This window comes from Gymnoscopelus microlampas (assembly GCF_963454915.1).
Source record: "Gymnoscopelus microlampas genome assembly, chromosome: 15".
In the NCBI taxonomy this organism is placed as follows: Eukaryota; Metazoa; Chordata; class Actinopteri; order Myctophiformes; family Myctophidae; genus Gymnoscopelus; species Gymnoscopelus microlampas.
The window spans coordinates 24,262,110-24,274,717 of NC_139952.1; the positions used below are offsets into that span (position 1 = coordinate 24,262,110).

General features: G+C 40.4%; 1 protein-coding gene across 1 annotated transcript; it reads left to right on the top strand.

Annotated features, from left to right (window-relative positions):
* Window positions 1–4,925: 4,925 nt before the first annotated feature.
* Window positions 4,926–12,474, top strand: LOC311061706 (sodium-dependent neutral amino acid transporter B(0)AT3-like; the record flags this gene model as incomplete). The annotated part of the gene is made up of 13 exons (XM_084080395.1): window positions 4,926–4,985; window positions 5,167–5,314; window positions 6,300–6,440; window positions 6,972–7,109; window positions 7,265–7,446; window positions 7,987–8,097; window positions 9,011–9,123; window positions 9,380–9,508; window positions 9,620–9,776; window positions 10,116–10,320; window positions 10,730–10,889; window positions 10,987–11,149; window positions 12,231–12,474. The coding sequence occupies 13 exons, from the start codon at window positions 4,926–4,928 to the stop codon at window positions 12,459–12,461; spliced, it is 1,938 nt and encodes a 645-aa protein (XP_083936521.1). The 3' UTR covers window positions 12,462–12,474.
* Between the last annotated feature and the right edge of the window lie 134 nt (window positions 12,475–12,608).

Genomic DNA, 12,608 nt, shown 5'->3' on the forward strand with positions numbered 1-12,608 from the left:
CCCCTTGGAATAAGACCAAAATATAATACAGCTGGGACTCATCTCATCTTATTCTTGTCAATGATGTGCTTTTCACTAGATCTCATGTGAAGCTTGTCATTCCAGAGCTGATGTGGTGGATAGTTTATCCTTGGAGAAATGTATTTGTTTTTGCTAGGATTTCTTGGTTATTGCCATTTTCTATGTTTTTATTATTTTATTGACTTGTTCTTACTTTTTTTGCTGAGTTTAGAGAGTATAGTATAGAGTATAGTATATAGCATAGTGTGGGCAGAGAGAGGGCAAAGGACATACATGTGTCATGTGGCTAATGCACTATTCCGTAGGTTGTCAAAGTGGGGTATGCGGAGAGCGCGGGGGGGGGGGGCTGGGCGGATGGGAGAAAAAAAATAGATAAATGATCATCATCATAATCATCACCATAAAAAAATGTATGTATAAAAAAATATTTTTCAATAAGATTTTCGGTGCCAGTTCAACTACTCTGGTGTCCCTATTTTGGGCATGTCATTGTCAAAAAAAATCAAACATTTTCAAATATTTTCTATTTCAAACATATGCTATCTGTTGCCATTTTGCAATATCCAGTCACCTACCTGTGTTCCCTATTATTGAGAATAATAACGACTATGACTTCTGTACATGCACTGCTACCAATGAAATGCTTTTAGAGATTACTGTTTACTGGAGTGTTTTTATAAAAGGGGAATGAATAGTTTAACATCATGGCAGCATACACAATGGTAGTGCATGTTGTTACAGTATATTTACGCTTTACTGTGTATTTGTAATGTCTTTACATTGTATTATATAATTCCAATTTAGTTTTTATGTTTTTCACTAAGAAAGTGGCATGGAATTATATTTTCTATCTTGTCACGATTGTTCAATTTGGAACTTAAAACTTGTTGACCGTGAAGCTTTTCCAGGCAATTAAATACATGATGAGAAATAAAGTGCAGTCAGCAATTGGCCTGTAGTCATTGAAGGAGGAGTCCTGATTCCGAGATGCAGTAAGAGGCATAACCTGGAGACCTTCCTGAAACCCTCTACAGGTACTGTACTCTCCCCCACATTTCCCCACATTCTTAGGCTCGGAATTTCCCAGAAGGGATTAAAAGACCATTACGAGCAAGAGTGTTCAAAATGAGGTCTAGCAGCTCGAAAGAAAACACTTGATGCGATCATTCAGAAAGTGAAAGTAAGGCCTGTACACCAGTTCAATTAGTCATTGTGAGCTGTAAGCTGTCTATGGGGGGGCCACCATTTGGCAGTAGCATGATGTGGCAGAAGCAGGGGTGGCAAAAAAGAGTGCTTGAAGTTAATAAAAAGGCACTGTGTGTTCCCAGCAGCCACATCTTGAATCTTGTTGACTCTGCCAAATCCTCTGTTCTCTCCTTATCCTTCGTTGGAATTTTTAACCACAGGGGGCAAACATTTGGCAATATTAGCAGATCTACAAGCTCACAACGTGGGAGCTTGTAGATGGTCTATTTCCCGGCAAAGAGATTTGGTGTAGAGGGAAATGCTAGAGGATCTACTAGTATAGATGGGCCGGGGACACCGGTCAACTAAGTATATCTCTGCTGTCCGGCAGAAACCAGCTAACTCCAAAATGTTCATTTTTCAGGAAATGAAAAAAAGTTTGGAGGTTTTGTTCATCATTGATAAGAACAGCTGAATGGACCTCCAAGCTCACAATGAGGTTGGAGGTCAAAAGGGGGTGGAGCCTGGAGTCAGCAAAACCAGCTAACTAAGTTTGAGGATCCAATGGAACGTTAGCTGGTTTTGTCAGAAGTGCTTTTTAATGCTTTTCATTGGTTCAATATTTGCAAATTTGCGTCAAAATGGAGTTAGCTGGTTTCTGCCGGACAGCAACAATATCAGGTTTAAGTGGTTAAATGCCTATAGAACAGGTGTTGGCAAGTAAGTTGGCCTCGACAAGTTGTTAGATGGTGGCCAGAACACAATCAATGGCTAGTGTATGACCTGGAACATGGGACCTTATATACAATAATAACTATTGTACAAAATCCACCCCCTCTCAAGCTGAGAGTGGGTGGATTGGAGTCACAAACTGATCATGTCACTTAGTGGTGGGCGGGGCCCAATCTGAGCCTAGTTTGGTTCAGCTGGGGTGGGCCTATAGTATATAGGCTCAGGTTGAACCAGCAGACAAACATTTTGTTTGAAGGGTAGAGATTCACTGCAGGAAACCCACGGCTATGTGAGCACTTCCGATGCACTATAATTAAATCATCATCACCACCATATCATCATCATCATATGTGTTGTACACAGACGGGCTATAAAACCACTTTCAACTCTCAATCCTGGTCTGGTCCAAATGCTCTTGTCGGCATACTGATGTCGGGGCGTATTAGTTAGCCATGCAGTGAACCAAAGCTAAAGACATTTTACAACTATATTGCGATAAAAGTTAATAAATAAAGATGTGCGTATAGTATAACTATACTGAAAGAAATGTGTGTGGAATCAAATGTTACAGGTGCATACAGAAATGCTTACGTATTCATTTTGTGCAGGCCCCATCCTTGAATGTGGAACTTAGAGGATATTTTGTTCATCAGAAAGTTTTAAAAGAACCTTCTATCTGGAGACAGTCACTCCATTTTGAACAAGAGCTCTTTCATGATTCCTGATGCAATGTCCCTTCTTAGAACAAACAGAAACAATTGTTGTTTCAGGCATGTGAAACACAGATACGTTTTTTATTCAAAAGACTAAAGAGGAAAGTTGATTGTGAAAACAATATTCAAAGAATGGAAATAGAACTATGCATTCATCCTTTCAAAAAGCTCAGAATTGAGCTTTCATTGGGGCCCAATAATTACTAAGCAGTAAAGCTCAGTCCATTAGTTATGTGTGGGCAAGGCATGTGTTCCTAATCCTATATGAGTCGATGGCTGCCTAGCTGTGACAGACAGACACACACACACAGTGAGAGAAGTTTTTGCTCGCAGCCGTGAGGCAGGTCGGACCCCCAGCAAATGCTTCGCAGGGGTCCATGGACCGGACACTCTGCTCTGTTGCGCTACCCGGGGATGTGCTCTCTGTCTCTCACAACCATGAGTAGTTGATGTTTAAGCTGTTTGAACGAAGCTATATATGTGCTAATAACACAACCTGGATTCGAACATTGCACGTGTGAATCTGTGTGCTAGTGCTATGTAGATAATATCCAAATCTGCTCATAAGTCGCAGTGTGTGTGGACACGGGCCGTAAAAGAAACTGTGTGGCAGTGAGCGGCACTCGGCAGCAGTAATTCCACGCATGCGCAGTTTGATCGTCCCATAGCTTGCGGGGCTGTAACCATGGAAACGGCTGTAACCAGGAAGAATTTAGATAGATCTCATTGCCCGAACTCTGATTCCCCGGTGTTTACTCCAAACACAGACTGCACGTGTTTTGAGTTGCACAGCGCAGGCCCAGCCGAGGTTACTAATTATCTCTGGAGGAATACAATAACAGCTGATTGGAGTTTACTTTACCATCTATGACAAAGCCACACCTCCAGCGAGGTTGCCGGTCAGAGCCAAGGTCTCGCCAAAGTCTCAACCTACGAGCAAGGCTCCTCATGGCCAGATGTCATCGTCAGAGCTGATGACAACTTAATTTGTGTATAACTGTTGTGATCATTGACTGTTTAGTCAGAGAGATTTGCTGTTCGGTGCCTCGTGGATTGATTCTTTCTCTTAATACGATGTCAACCTTTTAATTTGAGAACCGGCCTGTGTCTGTCTTTGATTTCGTCTCATCCTTTTTACACTGGGTTTTCAGCTGTTTAACTACAAATAGTTTTAATTAACATAGAGCAGGAATTACGACCCTTATCAGCTCCTTTATCAACTTTATCATGAAGGAATGCAATTCTCCCACTACAGTATGACTGAAGAAAATGTATATTTTAAGATGTAGGCCAATCCTTATAGCATATTCATAGGTAAGCTACATGTTTACTGTATGTGTGCAGATGTAGTGCCCCAGACAAGATATGGCCACAACAGTTCTGCCAATCGAGCTTAGCTCTATTGGCACGGTAGGTTGTGCGTTGGTTTGTCGAGTTTGAGACTGGGGTTCAATCCCAGCTCGGATCTAAATCACTACACATGTGCATTGCTAATGTTTATGTAAGAAAACTAAAATCCAAAAACTGCCTACGTGGACAAGATAGTTGGCACTGATCGGTCAAGGAGTTCACGGACACACTTACAGACACACAGACAAGATGGGGCGAAAACATAATCTCTGGCCTCGGCCTTCAGCCTAGTGGAGGTAACCAGGTGGACCTGTTACTATAAGGCTCCCAAGACTCCGACCTGAAAATGTATTTTCACAACACAACAGCAATGAATACCATTACAATATAGTGCTTTAACCTTTTAACAAAATACTTTTTGTTTTTACCAAAAAATATCAATTACCTTTAAATTAACCTGTGCATTGTTAGAGGGCTGTCCCTCTAGAAAAAGGTGGCGTAGTCAAGTAGGCAGTTCCATGTAATGAAAATTATGTGTTTTACTAGTATCTCCTCTCCTAAAGCTTCCCCCCGCTACATAAATCTTATAGGTTTACATGGTGTTGTTTTCCAGTATCACTGAACTTTGCCTCACCATCATTTCAGTAACTGATGCAACATTCACAATAAAACTAAACTTTTATTATTTAAAGAATAAAAGATATATGGCAATATGGCACGGTACAAATTACTGTCCATCTGACCCTTTTTTTATTGACTGGTCTTGCTTTGGAGCAGCATCTCTGAGTTATCCATTAATCTGTACCACAGTAAAGCGCCATTCCAAACAAACAAAGGATGTATAACCACTTAATCATCATTCCCACTCTTTTCACTCACTTCCTGATGGCCTGATTTCATGCCAAACCTATAAAAGCTGTATGCATGACGCTGGAGCTCCAAAGGGAGATTGAGAGGGCAACAGAGGATAAAACCCGCAGGAGGGTCAAAGAGAGGAATTAGAGGCAAGCAGGACAAACCTGACACAGAGTCTGTGCTAATCAGCTTTTATTGAAGGCAGGGGAGGCTAAACTTGATGAAAGCATAAGAAAACTCGTATCTTTGGACGTCTGCTTCACTGGATCTGTACTAAACTTCTAAAGGTGCTTGTGCTGCTACCTGCTAGAGGAGGGTGAATATGGAGACATCCAGTTTGGACAAGGAGAGACCCAAGTGGGACAACAAAGTCCAATACCTGTTGACCTGTATTGGCTTTGCAGTAGGACTGGGAAATGTGTGGCGCTTTCCCTATCTTTGCCAAATCTATGGAGGAGGTGAGATGCTGTATTTCCATTGTTTTTTAATAACATTGTGGCTTGCTGTGAAAACTCATATACAGTATATTAAACTTGCCACTACAGGTGTTTTGAGATTGGCTTTAAGTTAGCATTATATTATATATATATATATAATATATAATATTATATTATATTAGGCCTGACCTCAATTAGTCGAATCGTCGACTAATCGATCGAGGGAGTCTGATTCAACTGCCAATCCCTTAGTCAAATAATGCAAAGAGAAAACAAAAAGAAGAAAAAAATGCTCTCACTCTCAAGGCAAATGTAGATTTTTTTCTTTATGATTGTTTGTCTATTTACTTATTTATTCATATTATTATTTTTCTTTAATGTACTGTTTTCTGCTTGTTGTTTTTTTCTTTTGTGTATTATTTTCATTTTCAAAAATTCATAACATTTCTGCAATGTGATATATATTGCCTGTCAATGAATATGAATGGCAATAAAAAAAGATTCGACTATATAAATTCTTAGTCGGGGACAGGCCTTTATATATATATATATATATATATACACACACACACACACACACACACACACACACACACACACACACACACACACACACACACACACACACACACACACACACACACACACACACATACATCACCTGTTTGAATTGCATGACAGCAGCAATGATGACTGCCATTCACGATCATAAAGATGGCATTTTGAATTTCTTATTCCATGTTCCAAGGCAAAGTCTTTGATTGATTCATTGAATATTTTATTAGGCAGAAATGTTAAAAACAGCACAAGTACAGTTAAAACACTTTGTCTAAAAGATCTGTCCAAAAAAGTCCTTGTGGTCTTGTTTCCATTGAGGTCCTTGGTATTCAATTCATAAACATATAAAGTAGCACCAACAGTCTAGTAATGAAGACCACACTGCCCCTGTAAAGAAATGTGACTCAAACCTGCAGTGCTGTAACTTCTGACTGTGTTGTGTTTGCAGGCGCCTTCCTCATTCCATACGTGATAGCGCTGGTGTTTGAGGGCCTCCCACTGCTTTACCTGGAATTAGCGATAGGACAGAGGCTTCGCATGGGCAGCACCGGTGTCTGGAACTCAATTTCACCATTTCTGGGTGGAGTTGGTGGGTAGGCCAGGAGAACTGTGATCTCATGTTGGTACACATAAGTTATAACACATATGACCCACAGCTGAAAATATTTATCATGTGTCCATGATCTCTGTTGTCTGCCAAACATTTTCAAGCGAGAGTTGGTCTCAGCATATAAATATATTTTATTACTGATCTTCTACTGCATGGAGTTTTATTTTCAGAAAATGTGATTTAACATTTTTGCTTCAACAAAATCCTGGACAACATACAATACAGTATGCCTGGGGTTAGCTTTAGTCAAAGATAGATAAATAAATACATTTCCAGAGGAAAATATCACTTTGACATGATATCCATCAAAATCACTTACAGTAACGTTACAGTATATCTGTTACTGGTCTCCCCAAAATCTTTCTGTGCTTACAGTTACAAATGCATACACAGCAGTCATCACACCATGTTGCAGTGGTTGCAATACATATGTTGAATGTAATGTAGTGTAATGTAGGCAGCCTGTGCAGTTGCGTGTGTATAATGTCACTTTCTGTTTGAACTGTACAGGCATAGCATCCATGATGGTGTCCTTCCTGGTAGCAATGTTTTACAACACTATTCTGGCCTGGGTGCTGTGGTATTTCTTCCATTCTTTCCAAAACCCACTGCCTTGGAGCCAGTGTCCACTTGATGACAGTCTCACAAGTAAGTATTTTCACTTCTCTGTTAGAGCTAGAACACAAATAATATAGTCAAAGTACCAGGATCACGTCTTCTTGTTTAATTCTTGCATAAAACAAAATGAAGCTATTTCATGATCTATTCTGTTTCCATTGTTTACCTCCATAATAATCTCACAGGTTATAATAAGGAGTGTGTTGACAGCACACCAGTGAACTACTTCTGGTACCGTGAGACTTTGAACATCACAACAGACATTACGGAGAGCGGTCCCTTGCAGTGGTGGCTGGTGGTCTGCCTGGCCACTGCGTGGTGTGTGGTCTACATCTGTTTCATCAGGGGCATTGAGACTGTGGGAAAGGTGATTGGAAATGGTTCACCAATATAGTCCATAGAAACATGGAACATGGGGTTACTGTATATTATAAAGGCTTACAATGGTGCATTAAAGAGGTGTAAGTGACATGTTAAAAAGTTAAAGCTCTATATTCTGATAATCATTGCTTTAGAGTATTTGTTCAGTAAGGCCATGTCTCCAGCTCTCTAGTAAACGGAAAATATATTTTCAGGTTGGCATTTTATCCAATGAGGATAGAAAACCCCACAAAGAGAATTATCAGTTACTTTTTCCAGTTCCAGTTTTGTCAGCTATTTTTTTTCCCTCACTTCCAATATCACTTGTCTATCCTGTATCCTGAATCAGTTCTCTCTATCCTGATTAAACAAAATTGGTATCCTGATCTGAAAATGTATTTTCTATTTAGTAAAGAGCTGGAGACAAACACTGTATAGCAATGATTACTATCAGAATATACTGTAGAGCTATTTAACACTTACACCTTAACAAAAACAATCTCACCTTTAATGCAAATGAGTGAAACACATTGTATTTATGTTTCAGGCTGTGTACGTGACGGCCACATTCCCATACCTGGTACTGACCATCTTCCTGGTGCGTGGCCTCACCCTGCCAGGAGCCACTGACGGCCTCATCTACCTCTTCACACCTGATGTGAGCTCTCACTAGTCAAAGCCTGATTAGTCTCGCGTAGTCAGACAACTATTCCACAATCTCTGATTGCTATATGAGTCTGGAACTACACCTCCCGAAATCCGAGGCAGGAAGCTGGCATCCGTCGTCATTTCCGTTCACGAACATATATTTTAAAATATCTTTACATTTTATTTTTAAATTTCCATTTCTGCTAATAATATATGCTTAGATGATTTTGATTTATATTAGGATATGCCCATATATGGGGCATGCCCATACTGTTTATGGGGCATACCCATATATTGGACCAACTCACTTCAAACTCGGCAAGCACATCGTCGAGGGAGTTTGGTTCCCGGCATCTAGTTGGATGGAAATGTGGTTATCCAGAACTGCCAATCCAACTGATCCGCCAATCCAACTGATATGCCCATATGTGGGCATATCGGTTGGATCGGCGGACAGACAGACAAACAGATACAGTATATGGGCCCATGTTTTCGCCCTTTGTTTTTGCCTCTGGGCACCACCTCCTTTTTTTGTATAGAGACAGGAACTTGGTTTGGCTCCTCCCCTTTCTTAGTCCACTTCCTCCCGAAGGCTTCTGCGTTTATTCCTACTAACAACACTACTATGTGTTTAGTTAGGGCAGTGGTGCTGACAGATACAGCTGTTATTATAATCTGTTTTGAAAGATTAGGCACATTCTGATTACATCAGGAATCTCCATATATGGGCATACAAGGGATGGTTACAACAGGTACTATGACAACGGGTATTGTATAACCAGGTTGGGTGGGGCATGCATGCATTCCCAACTTGCATTGTTCCTGATTTGCAACGTTCCCGAGTATAGGCCGGTGCAGCTGGCCTTAAAAATGAATCAGATGGTCTGATGGATTTATCTTTTATAATCTTGCACTTCAATCAGTGGGAGGTTCTGAAGAAGCCCCAGGTGTGGCTGGATGCTGCTACGCAGATCTTCTTCTCTCTCTCAGTGGCCTTTGGAGGACTCATAGCCTTCTCCAGTTACAATCCAGAGAGGTGGGTTTGTTGTTTTCATATTGTCGTTCTTGCATGTGTGTGTGTGTGTGTGTGTGTGTGTGTGTGTGTGTGTGTGTGTGTGTGTGTGTGTGTGTGTGTGTGTGTGTGTGTGTGTGTGTGTGTGTGTGTGTGTGTGTGTGTGTGTGTGTGTGTGTGTGTGTGTGTGTGTGTGCGGTGTGCACGCGCGCCAAGGAATGATGGGATCGGCTGGAGTGAAGTGGCAAAGTCAAACTGTGTGTTCTGTTCTGTATCTCAGAAATAACTGTGAGCGAGATGCTGTCCTGGTGGGGGTGATAAACAGTGCTACGTCTCTCTACGCCTCCATCTCTGTCTTCTCTATCCTGGGATTTAAAGCCAGATCCAACTTTGATGCCTGTATACAGAGGTACGGTCTGTACTGTATGTTGTATTTTGTGCTTATGCTATACAGGTTTATACCTCACCTTGCTATTCATACCAACTCGTTATGGGATGTTATCTTGTATTCCATCTACAGCAACATCTTGCTTCTGACCAACAAGTTTGACATTGGGGACCAAAACATGACGCTTGACAACTATGATGAATGGTTGGGAAATCTCAATGGATCATCTCCTGAAGTTGTCTCCAGTTTGGATCTGAAACATTGCGATATAAACACATTTCTGGAGCAGGTATTTTGCACAAGGAAAACTCTGACCTTGAAAACACTGCCATTATGGCCTTTTCATCTGTCTCTCAATGGCTACATTAATAACTTTTCAATGATTTAAGTTATTCACAATTCATAGTTAATAAACCTGCCATACTACAATTATTTTAGAGACAGTGTTGTGTTGTTCTGTTTCATTTAGTTTTGTTTGTTTACAAATCATCTCTGCTAATAACATATTGGATTCATGTCAATGTGTATTCTCAGATATTTTCATTTTTTAAATCAATTAAAGGACCATATCGCCAATAATACATGACATTGTCTGTTGTCTCCCTTTTTATGTATCCTCTTATCCTAGAGTGCATCAGGTACTGGCCTGGCATTTATTGTGTTCACTGAGGCTGTGATAGAGATGCCAGGCTCTCAGGTTTGGGCTGTGCTGTTCTTCGTCATGCTCTTCAGCCTGGGCCTTTCCTCCATGTTTGGCAACATCGAGGGCATTCTCAATCCAATCCACGACCTGAAACTGGTGCCCAAGTGGATGCCAAATGAACTGGTCACAGGTATCTCTGTCGGTCAATATGATATATTCCAAAAAGCTATTTAAATAGTCTTATGCTAGATTGTTTTTTTTATCCTTTATATATTACGTACGCCTACTGTAGATAAATAGATGTACATACAGTATATTTCTGAGAGCTTAATTTTATTTATAACACTTACAGTTTGTAACATGTTGCTGTAATATCTTGCACAAACCAATCAAGAATTCTAATTCTGTTAATGGTCAGAATATTGGCATGATCGGAGAGTATAATCTGCTCTGACACCAAACGTATAAGTACTATAGAACTATATTTCCAGCACAGTGATCTAGAAGTTAACTAGTCTCACTGCACACACCACACTACACTGCACTTTAACAATTCTATTACTTTGGTTTAAAACTAATTTCTCCTCTCACTTCCCCAGCATTGGTGTGTCTGATATGTTTTTCCATGGCTCTGATATTCACCATGGGTTCAGGGAACTACTGGTTGGAGATCTTCAACGGCTATGTGGCCTCTGTACCACTACTTATCATTGGATTCTTTGAGATTATCGGAGTGGTTTACATCTATGGAATGAAAAAGTAAAGTTTGTTTCTTTATTCAGGTTCAGAATCAACCGTTCAGAATCAGACTGTGTTGTAAACTTGTTTCACTGACAATTGTTGCGTTGCATGACAGTTTCAGTGAGGACATCTACTTCATGACAGGGAAGAGGCCCAACATTTTCTGGAGGGCTTGCTGGATGGTCATCAGCCCTATAATGCTCTTTGTGGTATTCATTGCTTATGTGGTCATCCAATCACAGACACGCCCCTCCTATCCTGCTTGGGACCCTGGTTATGTAAGTGTGCTTATCTATCTATTTAAACTATAATCTACGGAATTTCTGTGTGTGTGTCACACAGGAATTTGTCCCGGGCGTAACTCGGAAAGTGCCCGAGCATTCGGTCTCATATATGACCCAAAGGTATGCACATGCAGTGCCGAATGGCAATTCCAATTAAACTAGAATTAAACAAATTAGACTTGTTTCTCAAAAGAGATTTTAGAACACTCAAATTTTGCACACTGCACAACAAGTTTGAACTCGTCAATGCCTTGATGCCATACATTATATCTTTGCTGTCGGGCAGAAACCAGCTATCTCAAATGTTCTACTTTTTAAAATTTGTTATTATAAATCAGTGCTATTGAACACCCTTTACGTCTGTGTGTGGGTTTTACAAATATTTAACTAATGAAAAAAATTAAAAAGCGCTTCTGACTAAACCTCCTAACTCCATTGGATCCATTCCTTAAACTAAAACCTAACTTCAAATTGTGGAGATAGTTGTTTGGTCCATCATTGATTAGGATGACTAAGTCAGACGGTAAAACTCTCCACATTAATGTTCAAAAACCTTCTAACTCCACTTGAGCTGTATTTGGGTAAAGTGATGATAATAGCCTATAAGGACACAGTCAAGTATCTGACAATGTATAGTCACCATACCAACTTTGATGAGGCAGTATTGTGTTTTTTTTCTCATTTCCTGAAAAGTCAAAAATATTTTACACATAGCTGGTTTCTACCCCACAGCAGAGATATTTTGGTCTATGCCCTGTGTAGACACTCCAAAACACAACTGTGCTTTGAAAGCAGGTTTTGACACACCCATTTGACACCTCCAGTATGACTACAGCCATTGTTACAGAAAACCACACAACCACACACACACAAATAAACAAGATTGTAAACCTCTTGGTTACAAAAAGTGAAACTTTTAGTAGTGCAACAAAAGTACAAACTGTAGTAAAGCAAATAGAAGTGCATAAAGAGCAGGTGACAAACATACAGTCCAGATGATGGCCACATACAGTATAACATGCAGATGTGTCAGAAAAGCAATGCGTTTCATATAATTGTCTGTTTCTCTCTTTAGGAGAATTTCCCCCAGACTGAGTCCAGGCCCTATCCAGACTGGGTGTTTGGCATCATCGTCCTCCTCTCTGTGGTGCCTGTGGTCTCCATCCCGCTGGTAGCCCTCTACAGAGGGCTACCCCTCATTTTTCGCAAGAAAAGTAGGTCCCCCAATCGCAACAACCTAAATCCTTATGTCAACGACAGCTATGAGATTGAAGTAAACTCCACCGCACGTTCAGTTAAGTGCTAAAATGTGTTTGTATGGGGAAATGTTATACATAGATTAGACGTATCAGTACTGTAAGTGTGTGTGTGCGAGGTAGAAAATTACAATGGAATCAAAAGTCAAAGTCCAAAAGACAGGCTTCACTTGGGGATTTTACATTTAACAATCCAT